We start from the raw sequence: 27,613 nt of genomic DNA, 5'->3' as shown, positions 1-27,613 counted from the left end.
ATGCACATAAAAACCGAAAGTGTTCCAGCACTAAACCCTGTGGTACACCATTTGTCTCAGGCTTCCAATTATAAAAACAGTCCTCCACCATTATCCTTTGCCTCCTATTTGTAAGCGGATATTGGATCTAGTTTGGCATTTTGCCTTGGGTGCCATGGGCTTTTGGACCACCCTTCCAGGTTCATGTAAACCGCATCATCTCTCTCTTTCTCTCTCTGTCTGTCTGTCTGTCTGTCTGTCTCTCTCTCTCTCTCTCTCTCTCTCTCCCCTGCACCTTCTCTGCAGCTGTAACACAGTATTATGCATTCTGTTGTGCTACCCTGATGCTCTTTTTGTATGATAGCATCTGCCTGTGTAGCACACACAACAACATTTTTCATTGTATCTTGGTACATGTGACAATAATAAATCAAACTCAAACGAACAGGATCTCCCTCCAACAAATCCATGCTGACTATCCCTGGTCGATCTATGCCTTTCAAAGTATTGATTAATCCTGTCCTTCACAATTTTTTCCAATAATTTTCCTCCCACTAATGTCAGACTAACTGGTCTGTAATTGCCTGGCCTATCCCTGCTGCCCTTCTTAAACAAAGGAACCACACTAGCTGTCCTCCAGTCATCTGGCACTTTGCCTATAGCTAGTGAAGTAATAAATATATTCATCCTCTGTCCATCTAATAAAGCCTCCATCCTTGGCTTTGTTACTTCTAGACTTAACAACTAGACAGCCTCCTATCATTTAAAAAAAATTAATTCAAAATAACTTCAAGAGGAGGAGAGCGCTAGTTATAGGGGACTCTCTAGTTAGAGGGACGGACAGGCGGTTCTGTGGACATGGGCGAGACTCTCAGATGGTTTGTTGCCTCCCGGGTGCTAGGGTCCGAGACGTCTCAGACCGTGTCTTCAGTATCCTTAAGGGGGAGGGTGTGCAGCCAGAAGTTGTGGTACACATTGGCACCAACGACATAGGTAGGAAGAGGGGTGGGGAGGTCATTCAAGAGCTCAAGGAGTTAGGCTGGAAGCTAAAAGCTAGGACAGACAGAGTCGTCATCTCTGGGTTGTTGCCGGTTCCACGTGACAGTGAGGCAAAGAATAGGGAGAGAGTGCAGTTGAACACGTGGCTGCAAGGATGGTGTAGGAGGGAGGGCTTCAGATATTTGGACAATTGGACTGCATTCTGGGGAAGGTGGGACCTGTATAAACAGGACGGGTTGCACCTGAACCAGAAGGGCACCAATATCCTGGGGGGTTGGTTTGCTAACACTCTTCGGGGGGGGTTTAAACTAATTTGGCAGGGGGATGGGATCCGGACTTGTAGTCCAGCAAGTAAGCTAGCTGTGTGTCAGGATGCCCAAGACTGTAGGGAGGCTGTGGAGAAGGTAGCACTGACAGGGACTACTTGCGGACACAGAGATGGGCTCAAGTGCGTATACTTCAACGCAAGGAGTATCAGAAATAAGGTGGGTGAACTTAAGGCATGGATCGGTACCTGGGACTACAATGTTGTGGCCATCACGGAAACATGGACAGATGAGGGACAGGAATGGCTGTTGGAGGTTCCTGGTTACAGATGTTTCAGTAAGATTAGGGAGGGTGGTAAAAAAGGAGGGGTGGTGGCATTGCTAATTAGAAATGGTATAACGGCTGCAGAAAGGAAGTTTGAGGGGGATCTGCCTCTGGAGGTAGTATGGGCTGAAGTCAGAAATAGGAAAGGTGCAGTCACCTTGTTGGGTGTTTATTATAGGCCCCCCAATAGCAGCAGAGATGTGGAGAAACAGATTTGGAAACAGATTTTGGAAAGGTGCAGAAGCCACAGGGTCGTAGTCATGGGCGACTTCAACTTCCCAAATATTGATTGGAAGCTCTTTAGATCAAGTAGATTGGATGGGGCGGTGTTTGTGCAGTGTGTCCAGGAAGTTTTTCTAACGCAGTATGTAGAATGTCCAACCAGAGGGGAGGCCATATCGGATTTGGTACTCGGTAATGAACCGGGACAAGTGGTGGGCTTGTTAGTGGGTGAACATTTTGGTGATGGTGACCACAATTCTGTGACTTTCACCTTGGTCATGGAGAGAGATAGGTGCGCACAACAAGGTAGATTTTACAATTGGGGGAAGGGAAATTACGATGCTGTAAAACAGGATTTGAGGAGCATACGTTGGGAGCATAGGCTGTCAGGGAAGGATGTGGTGGAAATGTGGAACTTTTTCAAGGAGCAGATACGACGTGTCCTTGATATGTATGTACCTATCAGGCAGGAAAGAAATGGTCGTGTGAGGGAGCCTTGGTTGACGAGGGAGGTTGAATGTCTAGTAAAGAGGAAGAAGGAGGCTTACATAAGGTTGAGGAAACAGGGTTCAGACAGAGCAGTGGAGGGATACAGGATAGCCAGAAGGGACCTGAAGAAAGGTATTAGGAGAGCTAAGAGAGGGCATGAAAAATCCTTGGCGGATAGGATCAAGGATAACCCCAAGGCATTTTATGCGTATGTGAGAAACCTGAGAATGACGAGAACGAGGGTAGGTCCGATCAAGGACAGTAGTGGGAGACTGTGTATAGAGTCGGAAGAGATACGAGAGGTCTTGAACAAGTACTTCTCTTCAGTATTTACGAACGAGAGGGACCGTATTGTTGAAGAGGAGAGTGTGAAACGGACTGTTAAGCTAGAAGAGATACTTGTTAGGAAGGAAGATGTGTTGGACATTTTGAACAACTTGAGGATAGACAAGTCCCCCGGGCCTGACGGGATATATCCTAGGATTATGTGGGAAGCAAGAGAGGAAATTGCAGTACCGTTGGCAATGATCTTCTCGTCTTCACTGGCAACGGGGGTGGTACCAGGGGACTGGAGAGTAGCGAATGTTGTGCCCCTGTTCAAAAAAGGGAATAGGGATAACCCCGGGAATTACAGGCCAGTTAGTCTTACTTCTGTGGTAGGCAAAGTAATGGAAAGGGTACTGAGGGATAGGATTTACGAGTATCTGGAAAGACGCTGCTTGATTAGGGACAGCCAGCACGGATTTGTGAAGGATAGGTCTTGCCTTACAAGTCTTATTGAATTCTTCGAGGAGGTGACCAAGCATGTGGATGAGGGTAGAGCAGTGGATGTAGTGTACATGGATTTTAGTAAGGCATTTGATAAGGTTCCCCATGGTAGGCTTATGCGGAAAGTCAGGAGGCATGGGATAGAGGGAAATTTGGCCAATTGGATAGAAAACTGGCTAACCGGTCGAAGGCAGAGAGTGGTGGTAGATGGTAAATATTCAGCCTGGAACCCAGTTACAAGTGGAGTTCCACAGGGATCAGTTCTGGGTCCTCTGCTGTTTGTAATTTTTATTAATGACTTAGATGAGGGAGTCGAAGGGTGGGTCAGTAAATTTGCAGATAATACGAAGATAGGTGGAGTTGTGGACAGTGAGAAGGGCTGTTGTCGGCTGCAGAGGGACTTAGATATGATGCAGAGCTGGGCTGAGGAGTGGCAGATGGAGTTCAACCCTGCCAAGTGTGAGGTGGTCCATTTTGGAAGAACAAATAAGAATGCGGAATACAGGGTTAATGGTAGGGTTCTTAGTCAGGTGGAGGAACAGAGGGATCTTGGGGTCTATGTACATAGATCTTTGAAGGTTGCCACTCAGGTGGATAGAGTTTGTAAGAAGGCCTATGGAGTATTATCGTTCATTAGCAGAGGGATTGAATTCAAGAGTCGTGAAGTGATGTTGCAGCTGTACAGGACTTTGGTTAGGCCACAGTTGGAGTACTGTGTGCAGTTCTGGTCGCCTCACTTTAGGAAAGATGTGGAAGCTTTGGAGAGGGTGCAGAGAAGATTTACCAGGATGTTGCCTGGAATGGAGAGTAGGTCGTACGAGGATAGGCTGAGAGTTCTCGGCCTTTTCTCGTTGGAACGGCGAAGGATGAGGGGTGACTTGATAGAGGTTTATAAGATGATCAGAGGAATAGATAGAGTAGACAGTCAGAAACTTTTTCCCCGGGTACAACAGAGTGTTATAAGGGGACATAAATTTAAGGTGAAGGGTGGAAGGTATAGGGGGGATGTCAGGGGTGGGTTCTTTACCCAGAGAGTGGTGGGGGCATGGAATGCGCTGCCTGTGGGAGTGGTAGAGTCAGAATCATTGGCGACCTTTAAGCGGCATTTGGATAGGTACATGGATGGGTGCTTAATCTAGGTTAGAAGTTCGGCACAACATCGTGGGCCGAAGGGCCTGTTCTGTGCTGTATTGTTCTATGTTCTATGAGTTATGTTCAACTATCACTAGTGTTCTTGTTAGTCTAAGTCGGGTCCCAGATGCTCAACATTTCCAATTGAAAGTTCTGTGTTTCTATTCACTATAATTTGTTCACTAATCCAACTCACTCCCTTTTTTTTGTAAGGTTCTCATCGTCTTGAAACCTCCCTTTCTTACCAGTAAGCCCTCCTTTCAAAGTTTATCCATATTTATGAGGTATACTCCTCCTGTAAAATATCTTGGAACATTTTCTACCTGACAGAGTTTTAAATGCATGTTGTTAAAGTAAGGTTCCAAGAAATTGTGCACCGCCTGCTGTCTGGCCCAGTTGGTCACAATGTTGGGCATGAACCTGAATGGTGAAGTTCAGTTGACCACTCAATGGTACAGGGGCCTGTGAGAGAATCCACAGCTGACATTTGCACGTGACCCCTTGCAATGAGTCATTGGATAACAATTAGAAATGGCCACACTGGCTTTTTATTGAAATCTTCCCCTCCCCCACTCCTCGTGTGCTCAAGTTATTTGTGGTATCTTAACTGCAGCTTTGACTGAGATCAATTAGCCTAAGAACATCTGATCTGTGTGGCTGAGTATTCAATTGACTGCATTTTTCCACGTTATAGGAGTACATTTTGGAGTTTTATAGTAAATATTTTGTTAAATGAAAACTCTTTAAAAGTGTTGGAGGGAATCGCTGACAGGCTTCTTAAGGATCCTTTCCTGTTGATGTCATAGGTAACTCCTTGAATAGCATTGATGTTGAGACCTTATTAATTAGATCATCTTTGAACAAGAGTCATGCATTCTACACAGCATGGTGGTTTGTTATTGAATTAGATTGTGTCTGTATTAGATATTAATTTACTGTCTTTGTTTAATATTCCTTGATACACTTGCCAAACAAAAATCTGTTTGAAATTTTCAGTTGACCCAGACACCACATTTCTGGATTTGAGGTTTCCACAATATTGAGGTTTCCATTATATTTTGAGTCATAAACTCCATCTGATTTCATTCCTAAATAGACTAGCTCAATTTTAAAATTATGGTTTCTTGTTCTGGACTTCTGATCACCAAAGTAGGTTCCCAGAAGGGAAATAAAACATGTGAATAACACATACTTGTTTGACTTGTCTTGCGTACTTCAAAATGGATGGCCAAGTGTTACTCCTTTTTTATGCTGTCCTTGCCTTCCATCTACCTGTGAAATTAAATTAATTATTATGATTAGATCTCCTAAATCTTCTTAACTCGAAGGAATTCATAGTTTTACACTTGAATTTGAAGTAACTCCTGTTACTGTTTTAAGCTTGGCAGGAGGCAATGATATAGTGGTATTATCATTGGACTGTTAATCCAGAGATCCAGATAATGTTCTGGGGACGTGGTTTCAAATCCCACCACATGCAAGAACTTGAATTCAATTTAAAAGATCTGGAATTAAGGATCTAATGATGACCACACATCCATTGTTGATGGAAGAAAAAAACCTATCTGGTTCACTAACATCCTTTAGGGAAGGAAACTGCCATCCTTACCTGGTTTGGTGTACATGTGACTTCAGACCCACAGTAACGTGGTTGATGCCCTCTAGGTAATCAGGCATGGCTAATAATATTGACCTAGCCAGCGATGCCCACATCCCATGAAGAAATAATAAGTTAACTGTCATTCATCATGAACTGGTGCATTCACCACAGTGATGCCTCTACCAGAGTCAACTTGAAACTGATCAGTGTTCTCTTATAGTATAAATGCCATTTTCCCTAGGCATTTCTTGCAAATTATCATGATGAGTTCAAGTTAAAAAGTGTTGATAAAAATAAATTTTGTTTTAATCAAAAGGTTTGTAAATATTCTAAAGTAATTTGAATTGGAAATTAATGTTTATCTGTAACTTAAACCAATTTCACTGTTGCAAATAATAATGTAGGTAAGAATAAAGCTGCTCAGGACATTCAGTTTACTTATGTGGGCTCTGAGAACCAACTGTTGGTTTCACTGTTCCTCAGTACATACCTTCCATTTGTGTTTATGATTTCATTAGAACATAAAAAGACTGACAGGAGAGATGGTGAAAGGCTGCTTCTCCTCAATCAGGAGCCTAGAGCTAAGGTTTATCAATTTAGAATTAAAAACATTTTCTCTTATGGTGTTTGGCATCTCTGAAATTCTCTGCCCTAGAAAGCTGTGGACCCTCAGTTATTAACTATATTCAAGGAAGAGGAAACGTTAGAGTTTTGAATATTAAGAGAATTAACCAATATAGTGGAGTGCAGAAAGGTGGAGACCAGGCTGAAGGTCAGGCATGACCCTGTTGACTGGTAGAGAAGGCTGAAAGGGTCAAATGGCCCACTTTTCTCCAGTTTAAGCTCTTGGTTTGCTTACACATTTGAATGTGAGGCAATGAAAAGAGTCACCAATTTCCCTGCATGTCACTCAAATATAGCCTTCCAGAATTGCATTGCATATTACCAGATTTTACCCTTATAGTTTTGGAACATTCCATTCCCTTGGGATGGAAAATGATGCAGTGCATCATGACACGTGTCCTGTCAGCTGACAATACCGAATGGTGAAAAAGTACTCCCTTAAATCAAAACCAATGAATAGTTAACACCATTGAATTGAAAGGAGTGCTGTGTAATCAAGTGCTATCATAGATTGGAAGGCAGAATGACCAGGAGTAAAGAGTGAAATTACTCTACAGGAGTTGAAAATTGACTGAGGAAATATATACTTTTTAAATTTCCCATTTCAGAATACAGTACACATTGTCAATGGAGGGTAACTAGAACTGTTCTAACATTGTAATCAAATAAAGAATCTTAAATGATGTCATGACTCAACAGTAGGCTCAATTATTTTACAATTGTTACTGCAGCCTTCTGATTACATTACATCCCTCAAATCAGTGCCGTATGGGGTTTTAAACCTGGTTATGTCACTTCAAAGGAACCATATTCCAATGTGGGTTTATTGAAAAAGTTACATATTTAATAATCTCTGGATGTAGTTTTCTTCAGTATTTTTTTAAGCAAGTTACAGATGCACAGCACAATGAACCAATCAAGATCTCCAAACAAAATGCAAACTAAACAAAACTAGAGCTGAATTTTATCAATAACTCACTAGTGTCAAATTTGGGAATTTCATGGAAGCTTTTCTCTGCAGCCAGCAATGCCTCCTGCCCGGGCTGTAGCACTGACTCCATCATGGAGAAACAAGATGAAACAGTGTGATCTGTCACAAATTGCATCAGAAACCGCCTTTTTACATATGTAAATTGAGGATTGCGAGATTGCACCCAGGTCTCCTGTAGCTCTGGCAGATGACGCAGTTTTTGGACCGTGTCCCTGGACATCCCAATCTGCAGTGACTGCTGTGAAATACTGATTGGAGGAAATGGCACTGAGATTGATTAACTCTAGGCCCCCTGTGCCACCACCCCTACATCCTTCAGCTACAACTTTGCAATGTGGAGGCTGTCGGGCAGCCTCTCGATCTTGCTGCTAGTTCTGGGCCTGCTGGCACACTTGTTCATCACCCCATTCAAAACTTAGTCGCAGAATCAGACTTTTATTTTCCTCTTAATGGAGAGAATCACATTTTTCCAAACTCCCAGGTTTTCCCAACTGACTTGCCATTGCCCAGGTCACACAGGGGGTGAAAACATTCAGCCCATAAATTCATACTGAATCATCTGCCTATGAATCTTAGTAGAATTGCTTATATGTATCATATGAATAAAGACACGGAAATTATGCATATGCTTTGGAAAGTTAATCATCTTTTCTTGAGTTTCAAACACTATGTAAGTGATGTGCATCTCTTACTCAGACACGGTCAAATTATACTTAAATGACCAACTCACACCCCTTTTCAGTGTAGGTTTGTAAATAAATGGCATGTGTTCTTTGACTTTCTGAGAAACCAATCTGTCTGTTTGCTTTGACCAGGTTTGACTTTGTTTTGGATCATTGAAATGCAAAGATAATTTATAAAAATATTAGCAGCATTGGATCCTGGACAAAGAATAACATTATGGGAAATTTATAAGGCATTGCAGCTAAGTAATCTTTGAAAGTGACTGAAATTAACATCAATATAATTTAGTGATGATAACCAAGCCTGTCAGTCTTGAGCATTAAAACTCCTCCATTGCTTATGCACAGAATTCTAAAAGCCCTGACTGTTAACTGCTGTTCAGTCAGTTAAGAGTGCAGGTTGGTAAGCAAGGTGTTTCTCCATAGGAAGATTATTCAGGGGCTTGAATAGGAGGTTTGATCAGAATATGAATGCAACTGCATTGACGTCAGAAGGCCTCAGAGTGCTGATATCAAGGAGAAGGTAATTGAGGACGAGGCTTTGAGAGACGCTGAAGCAACTGAGAGCTAGTAAACGCTGGTACATTGTGTAAGGTAACTGCTGTGAAAAAGGATATATTGCAAGATTTTCCGGCTCCTTTGTTAAAAACATGTCTAGGTTGATGAACATTTGTTAGTAAGGCTATGGTGCCTTTTTGAAGTTTAAAGATGAAACTTATAATGCTTAAAAATGTAAGCAGCTTTTCACCAATATCTCCACTAAGATGGAAAGAGAAGTGTTTACTGATCCTGCAGACATTATAATACTGATACAGATGGTCCTGAGAGGCATTACAGAAAAGATGCACGTTGTTGGAATTTTATGAAAGCAGTTGCATTCTGCTGTGTTGATCTCTACCTAGTTGAGGATGCTACAGCACGCTGACAAATATGGGACTGCAATCAGAGAAAAATTCATCTAGAAGGATTGCTTGCATGTACTGAAACTCCAGAGCATCTGCAGAAATTTGCTTCACGGGTCTGAGGAGCACAAACAGGAATTTTCTGTGGGATTTGATTCAGATACGGAAATGTACATTCTGGGGTACTTTATGGAGGTTTTTGCAAGTAATTTCCAGGGAATTTGTCGACTGGACCCGTGTCATCTACAGCTTAGGGAATGGAGATTAAAAAATACAAGGTACATGTCCATTCACTTGCGAGAAATTAACTCCTTGCTTCACATGCAGCTTTCCTCCATTTGCAGCTTGGTGCATTTTTAAATAATGTTTGTTAAATTAGCATATTTATGCATATTTCTGAAAGTATGGCACCTTTGCCCAATCAAAATTCCTAATGTACAGCAGACGTGTTTGTCACCTCGATTGTTAGTTATTGATTAATGTAAATGTACTTTAGGGACGTGGCACATAATTATGTGAACATGAATTTTCCAATGTAAATTTATCACGTGCATGGATAAAGGATGCAGTCTGTGACTAGTCATGTGAAATGATGAATATTGTGTCACTGAGGTCTGTTCAACCTCACCGTCACAGGTAACGTTGCGCTTGGTTTAGCGCAACAATTTATAAACTGGAACAATTGCAGATTTCCTTTAGCATATCATCACCACCTTTTTATTTTGATTTTAGGAGCCCAGTAACAAACGGGTAAAACCACTTTCCCGAGTCACATCTTTAGCAAATCTCATTCCACCTGTGAAAGCCACACCTCTGAAACGATTCAGCCAGACGTTACAGGTAAGATGCCCTGATCAGATTTTTAATCTATGCAGAGTGATGAATGACTATTATAAAGCTGCACACAAAGTTCAGTTGTTTTGCACTTATCACATTTGAATGCACCAATCAAGCAAAGAATGACACTGGCTTTCATATGTTTATTTCAAACCAACTGTTTTTGGATCTGATTTAGAATATTTATCCAACCTTTCATCTATCAGTATATATGGATTCACATGCATTTGGAAAGACAAGGATTGATTGGGGATCGTCAGCAAGGCTTTGTGCATTGGAAATGGTGTCTCACTAATTTGATTGAGTTTTTTGAAGAGGTGACAAAGAAGATTGTTGAACACAGAGCAGGAAATGTATGCATAATCTTCAGCAAAATGCTTGAGAAGGTTGTGCATGGTAGACTGGTTAGTAAGGTGAGATCACATAGGATCCTGGGGGAACGAGCCAGTTGGGTACAGAATTGGCTTGAAGGTAAGAAACAGGATTGGAGTAGAGGTTTGCTTTTCAGTCTGGAGGCCTATGATCACCAGTGTACCATTAGGATCGGTGCTGGGCCCACTGCTTTTCATCATTTATATCAATGACTTGGAGTGAATAAAGGAGATATGGTTAGTGAGTTTGCAGATGACACCAAAATAGGTGGTGTAGTAGACAGTGAAGAAGATTATTTTAGAGTGCATTGGGACCTTGATTAATGAGCCTATGGGCTAAGGAATGGTAGATGGACTTAAATTTAGATAAATGTGAGGTGTTACATTTTGGTAAGGCAGATCAGGGCAGCACTTATACAATTAATGGTAGGGCTTGGGGAGTGTTGCTGAATGAAGAGACCTAGGGGCACATAGCTCCTTGAAAGTGGAGTTGCAAGTGGACAGGGTGGTGAAGAAGGTGTTTGGCAAGCTTGTCTTTATTGGTCAGTGCATTGAATGTAGGAGTTGCGATGTCAATCAGATCATTGGTGAGACTACTTTTGGAATACTGCAAAAAATTCTGCTCGTTCTTCGACAGGAAGGATGTTGTTAAACTTGAGAGGGTGCAGAAAAGAAGGATGTTGCAAGAGGATGTAGGGAGAGGTTAAACAGACAGGGTTTTTTTCACTAGAGCATCAGAACCTATAGAGATTTATCAAATCATAAAGGGCATGGAAAGAGTGAAGAGCCAAGGTCTTTTGAGGGCATCCAAAACTAGAGACGAAGGTTCACAGTGAAAGAGGAAAGATTTAAAAGAAGAACCTGAGGGCTAACTTTTTCACAGAGGATGGTGGATGGAATACCAGAGGAAGTGGTGAAGACAGGTACAATTACAACATTTAAAAAGCATTTGGATAGGTATACGAATAGGAAGGGGTTCGTGTGATATGGGTAAATGGGCCAAATGCTGGCAACTGGGACTAGGTCAGATTGGGCTATCTGGTCAGTGCGGGTGAGTTGGACCAAAGGATCTGCTTCCATGCTGTATGACTCGATGACTCTGTACCTTTTTTGGAAAATATCCCATAACCCAGCTCTTTAGGTAAGATTACAAATTTTGAGTTGACACTGAACATATCGAAAGAGCAAATTCCAGTGTCATTCTTATGAATGTTTTAATGTGAGTATGTAAAAGGTATTTATTTTGGGTGCTTTCTTCATAAAATCAGTATCTGAAGTTATTTAAGGCAATAAATCGAAAGAACTGCAATGCTGGAATTGAGGTTCTGAAAAACAAAGTGCCAAACCTGCTGATATTTTCCAACAATATCTGTGGAGAGAAATCCGAGTTAATGTTTTACGTCCAGTGACCCTTCTTCAGAATTGATGGTAGCAAGAAAAAGGATTTTTTTTAATATAGAAGGTTGAGTGGGGGTGGGGATCTGGGGAAAGTAAAAGATAAGTGGAGATAGAGCCCAAAGAGAGAGAATAACAATAGAACAGACAAAGGAAAGAGCCAAGATGCTCGCTGAGCTTTGTGGTACATTGATGGGATCAGTAAAATTGGCTTCACCCTGAGGAAGGGGGAAAAATGTTCAGGGTTACCTTCAGTGACTCCTGCCCTGCTAAACATACACAAGTCATAGTGTCATAGAGATGTACAGCATGGAAGCAGACCCTTCGGTCCAACCCGTCCATGCCGACCAGATATCCCTCCAAACACTTCCTATTCTTTTTTCCCATCCAGATGCCTTTTAAATGTTGCAATCATACTAGCTTCCACCACTTCCTCTAGCAGCTCATTCCATACACGTACCACATTCTGCATCAAAACATTGCCCCTGGGTCTCTTTTATATCTTTTTCCCCTCACTCTAAAACTATGCCCTCTAGTTTTGGATCCCCGCATCTCAGGGAAAAGACTTTGCCTATTTATCCTATACATGCCCCTCATGATTTTATAAACCTCTATAAGGTCACCCCTCAGCATCCGTCGCTCCAGGGGAAACAGCCCCTGCCTCTTCCTATAGCTCAAATCCTCCAACCCTGGCAACAACCTTGGAAATCTTTTCTGAACCCTTTCAAGTTTCACAACATCTTTCCGATAGGAAGGAGACCAGAATTGCAAGCAGTATTCCAACAGTGGCCTAACCAATGTCCTGTGCAGCTGCAACATGACCTCTCAACTCCTGACCAATAAAGGAAAGCATACCAAACACCATCTTCACTATCCTATCTACCTGTGACTCCACTTTCAAGGAGCTATGAACCTGCAGTCCAAGGTCTCTTTGTTCAGCAATACTCCCTAGGACCTTACCATTAAGTCTATAAGTCCTGCTAATTATAGCTCCCAAAATGGAGCACCTTGCATTTATCTAAATTAAACTCCATCTGCCACTTCTCAGATCTATCTGATCTCAATCCCGTTGTAATCTGAGGTAATCTTCTTCGCTGTCCACTACACCTCCAATTTTGGTGTCATCTGCAAACTTACTAACTGTACCTCTTATGTTCACATCCAAATCATTTATATAAATGACAAAAACTGGAGGATCCAGCACCGATCTTTGACTCTCCACTGGTCACAGGTCCCCAGTCTGAAAAGCAACCCTCCACAAGCACCTCTGTTTTCTACCTTTGAGCCAGTTCTGTATGCAAATGGCTAGTTCTCCCTGTATTCTATGAGGTCAAACCTGGCTAACCAGTCTCCCATGGGGAACCTTGTCGAACTCCTTACTGAAGTCCATATAGATAATTTCTACCGCTCTGCCCTCATCAATCCTCTTTGTTCCTTCTTCAAAAAATTCAATCAAGTTTATGAGACATGATTTCCCATGCACAAAGCCATGTTGACTATCTCTAATCAGTCCTTATCTTTCCAAATACATGTACATCCTGTCCCTCAGGATTCACTCCAAAAAGCTCACTACCAACGTCAGGCTCACTGGTCTATGGTTCCCTGGCTTGTCCTTACCACCCTTCTTAAACAGTGGCACCACGTTAGCCAACCTTCAGTCTTCTGGCACCTCACCTTGACTATTGATGATACAAATATCTCAGCACTGGGCCCAGTAATCACTTCCCTAGCTTCCCACAGAGTTCTAGGGTATACTTGATCAGTTCCTGGCGATTTATCCTGAGGGCTTGAACTAAGGAAAAAATGAATCTAAACTGTGAGTCCCTCCCCTATACCTCTATTTATTAGATTACTCATGAACACTGGCTGTGTAGACTCTCAGTTTAGTGAGAATTTCAGATTGCTGTGGAGTTGCTTGCCAGCATCAGTAACAGGAAGCGAGGGTGGGGTGGGGAGGAAACAGTTAGAAACCAATGCTGAGACTTCAATTTATGGAAACGTTGGGCATTGTATTGTAACAAAATGTGGATGTGAAATGTCATCAGTGAATACTGGAAGTTGTCAGCAGTTGAAGTACTATCAGCTGAGACAAATTTCAGATCACTACACTTTGGCAGAAGCATTGTGGTTGTTTGCAGGTTGCAATTAGATCAGATGATCTGTTGTTGCTCAGAAACAGGCATTCTCGTTGCTCATGAGATTTATTTTGCAAGATTTGGTACTTGGGCAGCAACCATACCTCAATGTTGAGAGTAGACGTTTACAAAACACTGAACTGCATCATACCATTGTTAATTTATGTTTGAATTTTGTATGATATAAAAGGAAAGCCAGTATTTAAAATATCTTTACTTTGTAAATTTAAAGCCAGTCTTCCAATCATTATGTAGTCAGCAAATAAAACTTGCAAATAGAGTCCTAGAGATGTACAGCATGGAAACAGAACCTTCGGTTCAACCCGTCCACGCTGACCAGATATCCCAAACCAATCTAGTCCCACCTGCCAGCACCTGGCCCATATCCATCTAAATCCTTCCTATTCATATATCCAGACAAATGCCTTTTAAATGTTGCAATTGCACCAGCCTCCACCACATCCTCTGGCAGCTCATCCTGTACATGTACCACCCTCTGTGTGAAAACGTTGCCCCTTAGGTCTCTTTTATATCTTGCCCCTCTCACCCTAAACCTATACCCTCTAGTTCTGGACTCCCCAATCCCAGAGAAAAGACTTTGTCTATTTATCCTATCCATGCCCCTCATAATTTTGTAAACCTCTATAAGGTCACCCTTCAGCCTCCGAAGCTCCAGGGAAAACAGCCCCAGCCTGTTTAGCCTCTCCCTATAGCTCAAATCCTCCAACCCTGGCAACATCCTTGTAAATCTTTTCTGAACCCTTTCAAGTTTCACAATAACTTTCCAATAGGAAGGAGACCAAAATTGCACGCAATATTCCAACAGTGACCTAATCAATGTCCTGTATAGCTGCAACATGACCTCCCAACTCCTGTATTCAATACTCTGACCCAATAAAGGAAAGCATACCAAACGCCTTCTTCACTATCCTATCTACCTGTGACTCCACTTTCACGGAGCTATAAACCTGCACTCCAAGGTCTCTTTATTCAGCAACACTCCCTAGGACCTTACCATTAAGTGTATAAGTCCTGCTAAGATTTGCTTTCCCAAAATGCAGCACCTCACATTTATCTGAATGAAACTCCATCTGCCACTTCTCAGCCCATTGGCCCATCTGGTCAAGATCCTGTTGTAATCTGAGGTAACCCTCTTTGCTGTCCACTACACCTCCAATTTTGGTGTCATCTGCAAGCTTATTAACTGTACTACTTATGCTCGCATCCAAATCATTTATGCAAATGACAAAAAGTAGAGGACCCAGCACCGATCCTTGTGGCACTCCACTGGTCACAGGCCTCCACCACCACCCTCTGCCTTCTATCTTTGAGCCAGTTCTGTATCCAAATGGCTAGTTCTCCCTTTATTCCATGAGATCTAACCTTGCTAATCTGTCTCCCATGGGGAACGTTGTCAAACGCCTTACTGAAGTCCAAATAGATCACATCTACTGCTCTGCCCTCATCAATCATCTTTGTTACTTCTTCAAAAAAATCAATCAAATTTGTGAGACATGATTTCCCACTACTTACAATACCAGTCCCTAGCTCCCAGCAACAATTTTCTTTGATGGCAATTTTTGAAGTTTAAATGGAATCAACATAAGCTGCATTTCTACTACTCTCTGCAACTTTTTCACAGAGCAGAGGGCCTTTATTCTGATTTGTAGTATCTCAGCTTTCTTTATCAATGGTGCTACGTTGTTCATTTTCTTCAAAGATCTGTCTTACACTTGGCTATATAGTATAGAAACAGACCCTCTGGTCCAACTTGCCCATACTGACCAGATGTCCTAAAGTAGTCTTGTCCCATTTGCCAGTATTTGGCCTATATCCCTCTAATACTGGATTAGTGGTGCTGGAAGAGCACAGCAGTTCAGGCAGCATCCAACGAGCAGCGAAATCAACGTTTCGGGCAAAAGCCCTTGATGAAGGGCTTTTGCCCGAAACGTTGATTTCGCTGCTCGTTGGATGCTGCCTGAACTGCTGTGCTCTTCCAGCACCACTAATCCAGTATTTGATTTTCAGCATCTGCAGTCATTGTTTTTACCTATATCCCTCTAAACCCTTCCTATTCATATACCCATCCAAATACCTTTTAAATGTTGTAATTGTATCAGCCTCCACCACTTCCTCTGGCAGCTCATTCTATGAATGCACCACCCTCTGTGTGCAAAAGTTGCCCTTTAGGTCCCTTTTAAATTTTTTCCCTATCACCTTAAATATATGCCCTCTAGTTTTGGACTCCACTACTATGGAGAAAAGGCCATGGCTATTCACCCTATCCATGCCTCTCATGGTTTTATAAACTCCTTTTAGGTCACTCCTCAGCCTCTGATGCTCCAGGGGATATAGCCCAGTTTATTCAGTCTCTCCCTATAGCTCAAACCTTCCAATCCCACCAACACCTTTGTAAATCTTTTCTGCAGCCTTTCAAGTTTCACAACTTCCTTCTTACAGCAGGGAGGTCAGAATTGAACACAGTATTCCAACAGTGACCGAACCAATGTCGATGGAAATTTAATTTAAAATACTTCCAAACCGTAGAAATGGAAATTTTCATAGTAAATTATTTGTGAAGGGACCTTATATGATCCAATTAAATGAGATTGTGAGCTGTTAGTGTTAGTTATTGACATTGTGCACCAGACAGCAGGATCACTGACTTCCATGGAATTGTAGCCTAGTTTGAGTCAGCAATTTTAAATGAGTGAGAAAAGATAGTCACAGCACATAGACTACTTTAACCCTTGATGGGTTTTTTTCTGGGTACAGAAGTGCAGCCAGGAAGTGAAAAAGAATTTGTCCCATTGGTTGGAAGCAGAATAAGAGTCTGCTGTGTTTCTTTCTCTGCTGTGCTGCACATGTTGTACTAGTAATAGTCTTGCCTAAAGAGATGGGGGAAGGGAGGTTACTAATTTACTTCAGTCATTGTTTGATCCAGAAGGTAGGGAAATAGCGTGACTACACTGAGATTCTTGAATTCCCTGGGGGTGATAAATCTCTTCCCAGAATTTATGTGTGAAAAGTTTCTGATGTTTCTGAAAAAGAGCTGCATTAGTTCCAGTGTACTGAGCGTGAAAGCAAATTATGCTTTGGCTAGACTTAAGCTGTGCCTGGCACTCTGTCTACTGCTACAACTATATTTGTACAGCTGCTGTGAGACTTTATTACTTGCAGCACTTAACCTGCAGGAACTTAAATATAAAGACTGTTTTCAAATGCAAATATTTCTGATTTCCCTTGGAGAGTCACTCTCAGAAGTAATAGGAATAAACTACACAATTATTCACCAATTTTGTGGAAAAATAAAGCTAAAAGACCATGGCAATTGTAGACTGGCTTTCAATTTCAGATCCTGCTTACTGTAATAAAAAGTGGAAGTGATGGTAGTCACTGAGCCTGTGTTTTCTCTTGTCAGTAAAACGGAATAAAATACACCCAGAGAAAATCAGTTGTACTTAGTACGTACTCACACCGAGTTTCTACAATACATACCCTGCAGTTTAGCTTCTGTCTTTAATAGCTTACATATGACAGGGTAGCAGAAGGCCGGCTAATACTAAGAAGTCTTTTCAAGTTTCCACTGATTACAGTTTAACTTCAAGTCTTTACTGTTGATGTCTGGAAAACATAAAACTGCAGCTAACTAAACTTCCTTTTAAATAATCTTGAGGCAGTTTGATGGAGGTGAAAGTACTTGTCAATCAATGGATTTAAAATGCTGTTCCTCACACAATAACTATGACACATATTGCTAGTCAGATGCCAGGCACAACCCTAAAATGAGTAAAATTGAGCTTCAGTGTTGATAACTCTGAGCTGCTCTTTAGCACCTTCTAGGGGTTGTTCATAAAGGTCAATGAGAGACACACAGGAATAAAGCTGACTGGTGCCTCCATGTTCCACATGATGTTTTGCAGGGAATGGAATGGGTGGAAAAGATGTTCAGTAAATAGATGTTAACAAAAATGGGTTTAAAAATCTGAATGTAATTAAGAACATTATAATAGCAGGTGGAAATACAGTATTTTCTGACCCTTTGTAATCTAGTAATGGATGTATAATTTATTCACAAGAAATAATTAGAATTTTTTTCTTTGCTCTCAAATATTTAAATTTAATCTCGTTGAAGCACATCGTTGAGTCACTGTTATTTGACATTATTGTGAGTTTTATGAAGACTGTTTACGATGTGCAAAATGTCCTGCTCAGCTTCATGATTTAACATTGTTCATTCATCACTATTCCTTCACAATCTCCTCGCAATCCCTGAGACTGCATTTACTGTACAGCTTCTCACCAATGTTTCGTGTGCAGAGAGGATTCTTGCGCCTTGCTTACCCAAAACGGAATCAGCTTCTAACTCTGAATTTATATTGCCACATCTTAGAAATCATATGAAAGAAATGTTAAAGTTGCAGTTTCAATATAAATGTAACTTGAAGTATTTGTGGTGTCAAACATACACAGCATGTTACAACAACATGGGTTTAACAATGGCCAAAGGCTTTAGTTTATACGTGCAGCTAAGGTGCTACATTACTTGAGTATCAGCATTTATGTTGTATTGTGTTGAAAAGCAGACTTCCCACATTTTTATGTATGAAACGACTAGGGCTGAACAAAACCTGTCTAACGTTTCTAACTGACTGGCAGAATCACCATGTGTCTTGCAGGGCCAGTCATTATTGCAAGACATTGTAAAGTAAGTCTGTTTCATGTGCCTGCCCATTTTCTGAGTAAATGTGAACTTTAACTTGAAGGTGTCAAATTGCAAATCCTCTGGAGGGTTGCATTTTGTAAAATGATCTTCCATTACAGTGACATTGCACCAAATCATTTATTGCAATCACTCAGGTACCATCCTACATCAAATGTTAATTTTATTTTACTGGTACCAGTCTGTAGCCCATTCTTTTCTCCCTCTTTGTTTCAGCGTTCCATTAGCTTTCGAAGTGATAGCCGACCTGAAATTTTCACCCCAAGACCCTCTTCTAGACATGGGCCCACTGCTATTGCAAAGCGTCGAGATAGCAAACTCTGGAGTGAAACATTTGACGTTCGTGTCAATCAAATGCTCACAGCTAAGGAAATCAAAAGGCAAGAGGTAAAAGTGCAAACCACCTTTATTTTATCACCAATTAACTAATGGGCCAATTTTAATCAATGACAGGTTTCGTTTCCAGTTGTGACTAAACCCAGCGTGGAAATGTGGTTTCTGACTCCAATCATTCACAACTTTGTCTTTGTACGTTAAGAATGAGTGTATGCAACTTGGAACTTTTTTTGTTGCAGAGATAAACTGAACAGATTGTTCTCCTGATAGTTAAGAAACCTGACATTTGTTTTGCATAACTGCAGAGTTGTCAATGTGATACTTTATTTGGTGATAAAGTTACTGTTTAAAATAATTATAAAGTCTGTTGCAAAATCTGAGGAATGTAATTGGCTTGAAAATTGTAGAGATTCAAGTCTTTTGTTATCATGAGCAGCAACAATTCCCTATTAATTGTTCCTGTAATAGTCATAATTTAAAATACAACCATTTGATGTATTTTAATAGGAATAATTGGAATATAACTATCTTTATAGTAACTTTTTTATATTAGATTACTTAGTGTGGAAACAGGCCCTTCGGCCCAACAAGTCCACACCGACCCTCCGAAGAGCCACCCACCCAGACCCATTCCCCTACATTTACCCCTTCACCTAACACTACAAGTAAAAGGAACTCTCCAGCTAATAATAATGTTGTCATATTCACTTGCACATGAGAAACTCAGCATAGGAGCAAGAGTAGACCACTCTGTTCTTTTGAGCCTGTTCTGCCATTCAGTAAGATCATGGCTTATCCTAGTATACCCTCAACTCTATATTCCTGTGTACACCTGATAATCTTTCGTCCCCTTGGTAATCAAGAATCTGATCTAAGGATCTGCCTTTAAAATATTTAAAGATTCTGAGTCTACTGCCTTTTGAGGAAGTGAATGCCAAAGACCTCAAACCTCAAGAGGAAAAAATGTTTCCTCATCCATATCTTAAATGGGTGATCCCTTATTTTGAATTGATGACCCCTCGTTCTAATTTTCTCACATGAGGAAGCATCCTTTTCATATCCACCTGGTCAAGACCTCACAGGATGTTTTATGTTTCAATTATATCACCTCTGACTCTTCTAAATGCCAGAAAATACAGGCCACGTCTGTCTAGCCTTTCCAGTTAAGGCAATCCATTCATTCCAAGTATTAGTGTCAAAAGGTGTGGCACTGAGAAAGTACAGCAGGTCAGGCAGCATCCGAGGAGCAGGAGAGTCAACAGTTTGAGCATAAGTCATTCATCAGGAATGTAGGGGTTGTGGGGGGAGCAAGGCAGCTGAGAGATAAATGGGAGGGAGGGTGAGGCTGGGGGGAAAGTAGCTAGGAACGCAATAGGTAGGTTGGAGTGGAGGATGGAGCACATAGGTGGGAAGTAAGATGGGAGGATGGGGTGGATAGTTGGGCAACAAGATGGACAAGTAGGACAGTTCAAGAGGGCGGTGCTGAGTTGGAGGGTTGGATCTGGGAGAAAGTGGTGGGGAGGGGTGGGGCTGGAGAGATGAGGAAACTGGTGCAATTGACATTAAAGCTCCCTGTTCTGCTCCGCCAAAGGCATGCAAGTCCTGGGCTTCGTCTACTGCCAAATCCTAGCCACCCAACGACTGGAGGAAGAACACCTCATCTTCCGCGTTGAGACCCTCTAACTACACAGAATCGATGTCGATTTCACCAGTTTTTACATCTCCCCTCCCCCCACCTTCTTGCAGATCTGTCCCTCCAACTTGGCACCACCTTCTTGAACTGTCCTACCTGTCCATCTTGTTTCTCACCTATCCACTCCACTCCGACCTATCACCATCACCCTCCATCTTCATCTACCTATCATCTTCCAAACTACCTACTCCCCCCCCCCCCCCCACCCCCCCCACCTCCTCCCCCAGCCTCACCTCGCCTCATCTCAACCCACCCCATCCCCCATCCCCACCACCCCCATCCCCATTTATCTTTCAGCCTCCTTGGAAACCCCACAATCCTGATGAAGAGCTTATGCTCAAAACGTCAAATCTCCTGCCCCTCAGATGCTGCCTGTCCTGCTGTGCTTTTCCAGTGCCACACTTTTTGACTCTGATCTTCAGCATTTGCAATCCTCACTTTTCTCCCATTCCATGTATTAGTCTAGTAAATTTTCTCTGAGCTGCTTCCAATCCATTAACATCCTTCCATATGTAGGCTAACCAGTACTGTATATAGTCCTCCAGATACAGTCTTTCCAGTGCCCTGTCTAATTGAAGCATAACCTCGTTACTCTTGCATTGAATTCTCTTTACAAAAAATATAACATTCTATTAGCTTTCCTGATTACTTGCCAAACATGCATACTGATCTTCTTCAATTCACACTATGATACCTAAATCTCTCTGCATCTCAGAGCTCTACCTCTCAGCATTTAGATAATATACTTTTTTAACCTTGCAGTCATAATGCACAATTTCACACTTACCCACATTATATTCCATTTTCAAGGTCTATGCCCACTCACTTTACTTATCCATATTCCTTTGTGGCTCTTATGTCGTCTTCACTACTCACTTTACTAACTTTATCTCATCAGCTACCATGCCTTCAGTCCCTTCATCCAAGTCATTAATATAAATGGTAAAGAGTTTAGTCCCCAGCACTGACCCCCTTTGACATTCTGCCAGCCTGAAAAAGACCCATTTATTCCTACTTTCTGTTTTGTATTAGCTAGCCAATCTTTTATCCATGCCCTACATTATAACATGGCTTTTATTTTTCACACCTTCTTAAATGCCTTCTGGAAATCTCAGTACAATATGTCCACTCTTTCCCTTTTATCCAGAACACGCATTACTTCTTCAAAGAACTCCACCAAGTTTGTCAAAGGGAAATCACATTTAACTTTGTCAAATATTCTGTATCATTTAATACTCTGTTCCCTACGTGATACCATTTAATCCATCCTCCTTCTTGATGTTTGTCCCTGTAATAATATCACTAGATGTACAAAAGCGAGGAATAACACCAAAGTAACTGTTAGTTCTTGACCTTCGTGTAACTATTGGCAAGTGATTGCAATAATAGAAAAGGAAACTAAACAGACATTGTGACAAACTATTTTACCTTCTTACAGATTGGATTGATAGCTTGGAATTGGCTCAACCAATGTCACCATAATTGTGTTACGTATGTCATGAATGTAATTTCAACCAACTCTTATTCAAACAAATAATTCAGTTAATAAATTCTCATTTTGCAGACAATATTTGAACTTTCCCAGGGAGAACAGCTTTTAATTGAAGACTTGAAACTGGCAAAAAAGGTAATGTGAGATTTTATCTCAGTTGTCAAACAGTCCTTTCCACATGTTTTATCCTGAAATAACAATAATCATATTTCAAACATTATTGGTTTTAGATGTGCCTTTCATTGGTGTTTTAATTTGTCTTTTAATTAGTTATCTACCACATGTTCATATTTCTATTTCAGATTGTATTCAAGCTTATTAGTCAAATAGAATAACCCAACCCATCTTATCTTGAAAAATGTGAGTTTGTTTTTGCAGAGTAAGCATTCTGCTGTAATAGTGCTGTGGGAATACTGGCCTCAGGTGCAAGCAGTTCTTAAATTAATTGTGGGATTTTTGAATTCATTTTTGTTTTAAGCGGTTTTACCATTAAAATAAATCCTATTATTAAATTTATCTGATGAATACTGCTTACAAAATTGCAACTGACAAAAAGATGTTGGATCTCAAGTGTCAGTCAGACCCATTGCAATACAGGAATACGTTGGTTATACGTTGTAACATTGTTTGCAAAATACATTTTGATATTCACATAATGAAACATACAATGCTGGTTACTCTCCATAGGCTTATCATGATCCGATGCTCAAACTCTCGATTATGACTGAGCAGGAACTGAATCAGATATTTGGAACCCTGGATTCCCTTATTCCTTTGCATGAAGGTATCCTTTCCTTTTAGATTAAACAGACACAAATGTAGTAAGAGCTTAGTGGTTCATGTGGAACAATGTAATGTTTCTTTAATGTTTAATTTCTTTTTGAAGAAAGCATTTTTGCTATGACTTTGACATTTTCTATTTATTTTTGGTCAGATCTTCTGAGTCGGCTCCGTGAAGCCAGGAAACCAGATGGGACAACAGAGCATGTTGGCCACATCCTTGTAGGCTGGGTAAGGAAGTGGTTCAGTTTTTTTATTCTTTTTATTTGCTTTTATATTTCACTCATGGCTATGTTTGTGCCATCAGTTGCCAACATATACATATGACAGGTTTGGTAAGTGCAGATACTGTTTTGTTAAAAGAAAGGGCCTTCCCAACTATTATCAATAACAAATTCTGCTGCTTTGAATTTGGCTGTGTCAACTGAGCTTGATTTCAACTTCAAACAACACAACCATCCCACCGACATCAAACTAAAAGAGTTAATGTAAATGTACCCCATTTAAATATGCATGAAGTGGATTTAATTGACACTTTGCTAGTGTTAATATTTTATCGCTTTGCCCTGAATTTGACCCAGAATGATTCAGGTAGCCGCCACTATATATCTGTTAGTGCTCAACTACTGCATTTTACATAAAATTTACTTCATCAAGCTTCTCTTTATGGATTTCCATTTCTCTGGTCGTAGGACGCTATTTGAATTGCTTTATGGTATAGAACTTAAACATGGTTGAAAGATACAAGATGATAAGAAGGTAAAAAAGAATGACCAGGAATATGCCATTCAGCCCCTCAGGTCTTCCTGCCATTCTATAAGATTGTGCAGATTTGCCCCAGGCCTCAACTCTTTCATGCCAGCTCAGCACTGCTGTCAACCCCTCAATATTTCAACCAATGTATCTAACGCGTTGTGGTATAGAATCCCAGAGGTACATTCACTACTTCTGAGAGAAGATGTTCCTCTGCATTTCAGTTTAAAGGAGCATTCCCTTATTCTGTAACTGCCTCAAAGCTTTTCCTCTTGCATTCATCAGGTCTAGAACATAAGAATCAGACTTGAAAAGTGGGGATCGATTTAGCACATGAAGGAGGTGATGATTGATTGAGCCAGGGTGTTTTCTGGTCAGGGTGTTTTCATGGGAATACAGCAGAGATTGGTAATCACCAGTATCCCTTTTTGTTTCAGTGAGGTGGCATACTTACCATAGGGTCCTATATTATAATATATATGGATTCTAAAATATGCAAATGCATCATACTGCAAACAACGATCTTAAATTGGTTTTCTGTGAAATCGTTAGCGCAGTCAGAATTATTTAATAAATAGTGTCTATTAACACACTAATATGTAATGATGGACGTACTGATCTGAAGCTTGCAGGCACAAGCTCTCTGCTGCAAGTGGTCAATAGGACACATAGTCTGATACTGGGAGAAAGTGAGGACTGTAGATGCTGGAGATTAGATTGAGAGTGTGGTGCTGGAAAAGCACAGCCGGTCAAGCAGCATCTGAAGAGCAGGAGAGTCGATATTTCGAGCATTAGCTCTTCATCAGGAATGAGGCTTGTAGGCCAAGGGAACTGAGATAAATGGGAGGTGGGTTGGGCTGGGGGGAAGGTAGCTGAGAATGTGATAGGTGGATGAAAGTGGGGGTGAAGGTAAAAGGTCGGAGAGGAGGGTGGAACAGATAGGTTGGAAGGAAGATGGGGAGGTAGGACAGATGAAGAGGGCGGTGCAGAGTTAGAAGTTTGAATCTGAGATAAGGTGGGGGTAAGGGAAATGAGGGAACTGGTGAAATTCTGTCTGACAATGTCCACCAGTCTATTGGGCATTTGATTTACATATCTGACATCACTTGCCACTGAATTGCACATCTCATTATTCATCTGGGTGGAAGGAGAAATTGTGGGTTTGATGGCAGCATCCTGATAGTGGAGATAATAATTGTAGATTTAGTGGAAAGTAGCAATGTGGGATCGCTAGCTCCACCTGTTGTTCATTTTTTTTTTGAGACACATTCCCCTTCCAGGGTAATTGATAATACAGATGGGGTGTTGCTCAGTGCCAAAAGAGGTGGATATAGGCCCTTTCATGATTGTATAATATAGCTAGTGATGATTTGGTCAAGGTAGATATTATCATGCAGGATAGTTTAAAAATATTCTAACTCAATATCAATCTTGCACAGTGAGCATGTGGCAAGACCTCCATTGATAAGATTAGATGCCCGACAGTGTAGAAACAGGCCCTTTGGCCCTACAAGTCCACACCGACCCTCCAAAGAGTAACCCACCCAGACCCATTTCCCTCTGACTAATGTACCTAACACCATGGGCAATTTAGCATGGCCAATTCACCTGACCTGCACATTTTTCCACTGTGGGAGGAAACCAGAGCACGCAGAGGAAACCCACGCAGACATGGGGAGAATGTGCAAACTCCACACAGACAGTTGCCTGAGGTGCGAATCGAACCTGGGTCTCTGGCGCTGTGAGGCAGCAGTGCTAACCACTGAGCCACCGTGCCACCCCCTCAGGTTGCCAATAAGATTGATCTTGGAGCTTTTGGGAATGATGCATTCCCAAAATATATATTAACCAGTGAATGTAGGTTTTCAGTAGATTATAGTAGAGAAATTTCTCAACAAAAAGAACAATGAAAGGGATTTCATTTCACTAGATAGCATTTGAGTTGTGTAAAGAAATACTATTGATGCAGCTGCAGATTCAAATATCTCAAACATATCATCTATAAATCAGAGCTTATGCAAGGGACAGGAGGTTCCTAGTTCTTTCATCAAAGGTGAGATTCTCATGGTAACCAGTCAAGATGTTAGCAAGAGGTTTCACATCTGTTTCTTGCATTATAGCCTTGATGAATGCAAGATGGAAAGATTAGCACAATTTAAATTTAAAATAAATCAGATTTAAAATTATAACTTTTGAAAAATTATAAACATGGATAAAATTAAACATCTTAGTTATGCATAGCAATGCTGATGAGTAGTTACAAATATGGGAACGGGGCGGGCTATTTAGTCCCTTGAGTTTATTCTGCCATTCATTAAGATCCTGGCTGATCTGTGATATAACTCCATATACTTGTCTTTAAGACCGTCGCATGTGAGAGTAGAAGTAAGCCATTTAGCCCACTGAGTCTGTTCTACCAATCAATGACATCATGGTTGATATGATATCCCTCAACTCTACTTTCCTGCCTTTTTCCTCAAACCCTTGATTCCCATAATGATCAAAAATCTACCTCAGCCTTGAGCCTACTGAACAACCCAATCCTGACCGCTCTCTGCAGTAAAGAATTCCACAGATTCATTATCCAATGAGAGAAGAAATTTCTCCTCATCTCTGTCTTATTAGGCCACCTATTATTCTGAGATGACGCCCTCTAGCCCTTGACCTTTCCATTCTTGTAAAGTCCTCCTTGTAAACCCTAATGAGAACAGGTCCAACTCATTCGAGGGCTTCTCAGAATTCCATACCGGAATCATCTGAGTGAATCTTCTCTGGACTCCCTCCAATGGTAGTAATTCTTTCCTTAAGTAAGTGAACTAACACTTTCACAGTTTTAACAAAACCCTCCTATTTTTATATTCCATTTCCTTTGAAATAAAGGCTAAATTCCATTGCCTTCCCTGTTATCACTTAACCTGTCTATATCCCACTGCAGTCTCTGTCATCCTTAGCACTTGCCTTCCTGCTTATTTTTGTGGTTATCCGCAGTTATGGATCTATTACATTCATTTCCTCATCCATGTTATAAATATTACTAAATTGATAATTGTGGCCCCATCAGTGTCCCTGGGGCACTCCACTAGGGTTACAGGTTTTCATCCTGAAAATGACCCCCTTTTCCTATCTCTCTCTATCCTCTCTTTGTTAACCAATCCTCTCTCCAGCTAATACATATTTTTTAATCAACATGTTCAGACAAGTTATAATATGCCTCTGGAGTAGAATGGATGTCAATTTGAGCCTCCTGGCCCAGAGGTAAGGACATTACCAGTGCCCCACAAGAGACATGGATCACTATCCAACTAATATACTAGTTCTAAGCTGTTATCTTATTAAATAGCTTTTCATATTTGTCACATTTGGCGGCACGGTGGCACAGTGGTTAGCACTGCTGCCTCACAGCGCCAGAGACCTGGGTTCAATTCCTGCCTCAGGCGACTGACTGTGTGGAGTTTGCACATTCTCCCCGTGTCTGCATGGGTTTCCTCCGGGTGCTCCGGTTTCCTCCCACAGTCCAAAGATGTGCAGGTCAGGTGAATTGGCCATGCTAAATTGCCCGTAGTGTTAGGTAAGGGGTAGATGGAGGGGCATGGTTGGGTTGCGCTTTGGCGGGGCGGTGTGGACTTGTTGGGCAGAAGGGCCTGTTTCCACACTGTAAGTAATCTAATCTAAAAACATATCCCTTAATATCTTTTGACTAATGGGCATCTATCAATCTCAGTTTTAAAATGATCACTAACCACAATTAGCAATAGTGCAGACCATCTACAAAATGTGCTACAATTCATGAAGGGTCCTGAGACACAATACCTTCCAAATCCCATGGCTTCTATCACTTAGATGGACATCACCTAGAAGGGAAGCAGACGCATGAGAACAACACCCCCCTACATACCACGTGCCATCCTGAGCAGCCATATCCTCGTTGTTACTGGGTTATTCCCTCCCTAACAACTGTGGGTGTATCTACACATACCTCTTCCAACGGTTGAAGAAGTCAGCTCACCACCACCTTCTCAAGAGTAATTAGGGATGAACAATAAATGCTAGCCAGCGATGTCCATATCCAGTGAACAAATAAAATAAAATTGCAGCTCAGAGAAGAGAGTTCCAAGTTTC

General features: G+C 41.3%; 1 protein-coding gene across 6 annotated transcripts in view; it reads left to right on the top strand.

Annotated features, from left to right (window-relative positions):
* The window catches only part of arhgef3 (Rho guanine nucleotide exchange factor (GEF) 3), a 352,923-nt gene that overhangs the window by 311,816 nt on the left and 13,494 nt on the right, over positions 1-27,613 (top strand). For 5 of the 6 annotated variants that reach the window (XM_072582330.1, XM_072582329.1, XM_072582331.1 and 2 more), the window contains 5 exons: positions 9,712-9,819; positions 18,657-18,827; positions 22,034-22,096; positions 22,649-22,745; positions 22,896-22,972. In XM_072582330.1, the coding sequence (XP_072438431.1) occupies positions 9,712-9,819; positions 18,657-18,827; positions 22,034-22,096; positions 22,649-22,745; positions 22,896-22,972 (516 nt within the window). Of the gene's footprint in view, positions 1-8,668; positions 9,258-9,711; positions 9,820-18,656; positions 18,828-22,033; positions 22,097-22,648; positions 22,746-22,895; positions 22,973-27,613 lie in introns of those variants that run through there. The other variant, XM_072582333.1, reaches the window with a different exon arrangement.

Source organism: Chiloscyllium punctatum, chromosome 12 (genome assembly GCF_047496795.1).
Source record: "Chiloscyllium punctatum isolate Juve2018m chromosome 12, sChiPun1.3, whole genome shotgun sequence".
Taxonomy (NCBI): domain Eukaryota; kingdom Metazoa; phylum Chordata; class Chondrichthyes; order Orectolobiformes; family Hemiscylliidae; genus Chiloscyllium; species Chiloscyllium punctatum.
The sequence above is the reverse complement of the archived record's forward strand: the minus strand, read 5'-3'. Positions and strand labels throughout refer to the sequence as shown.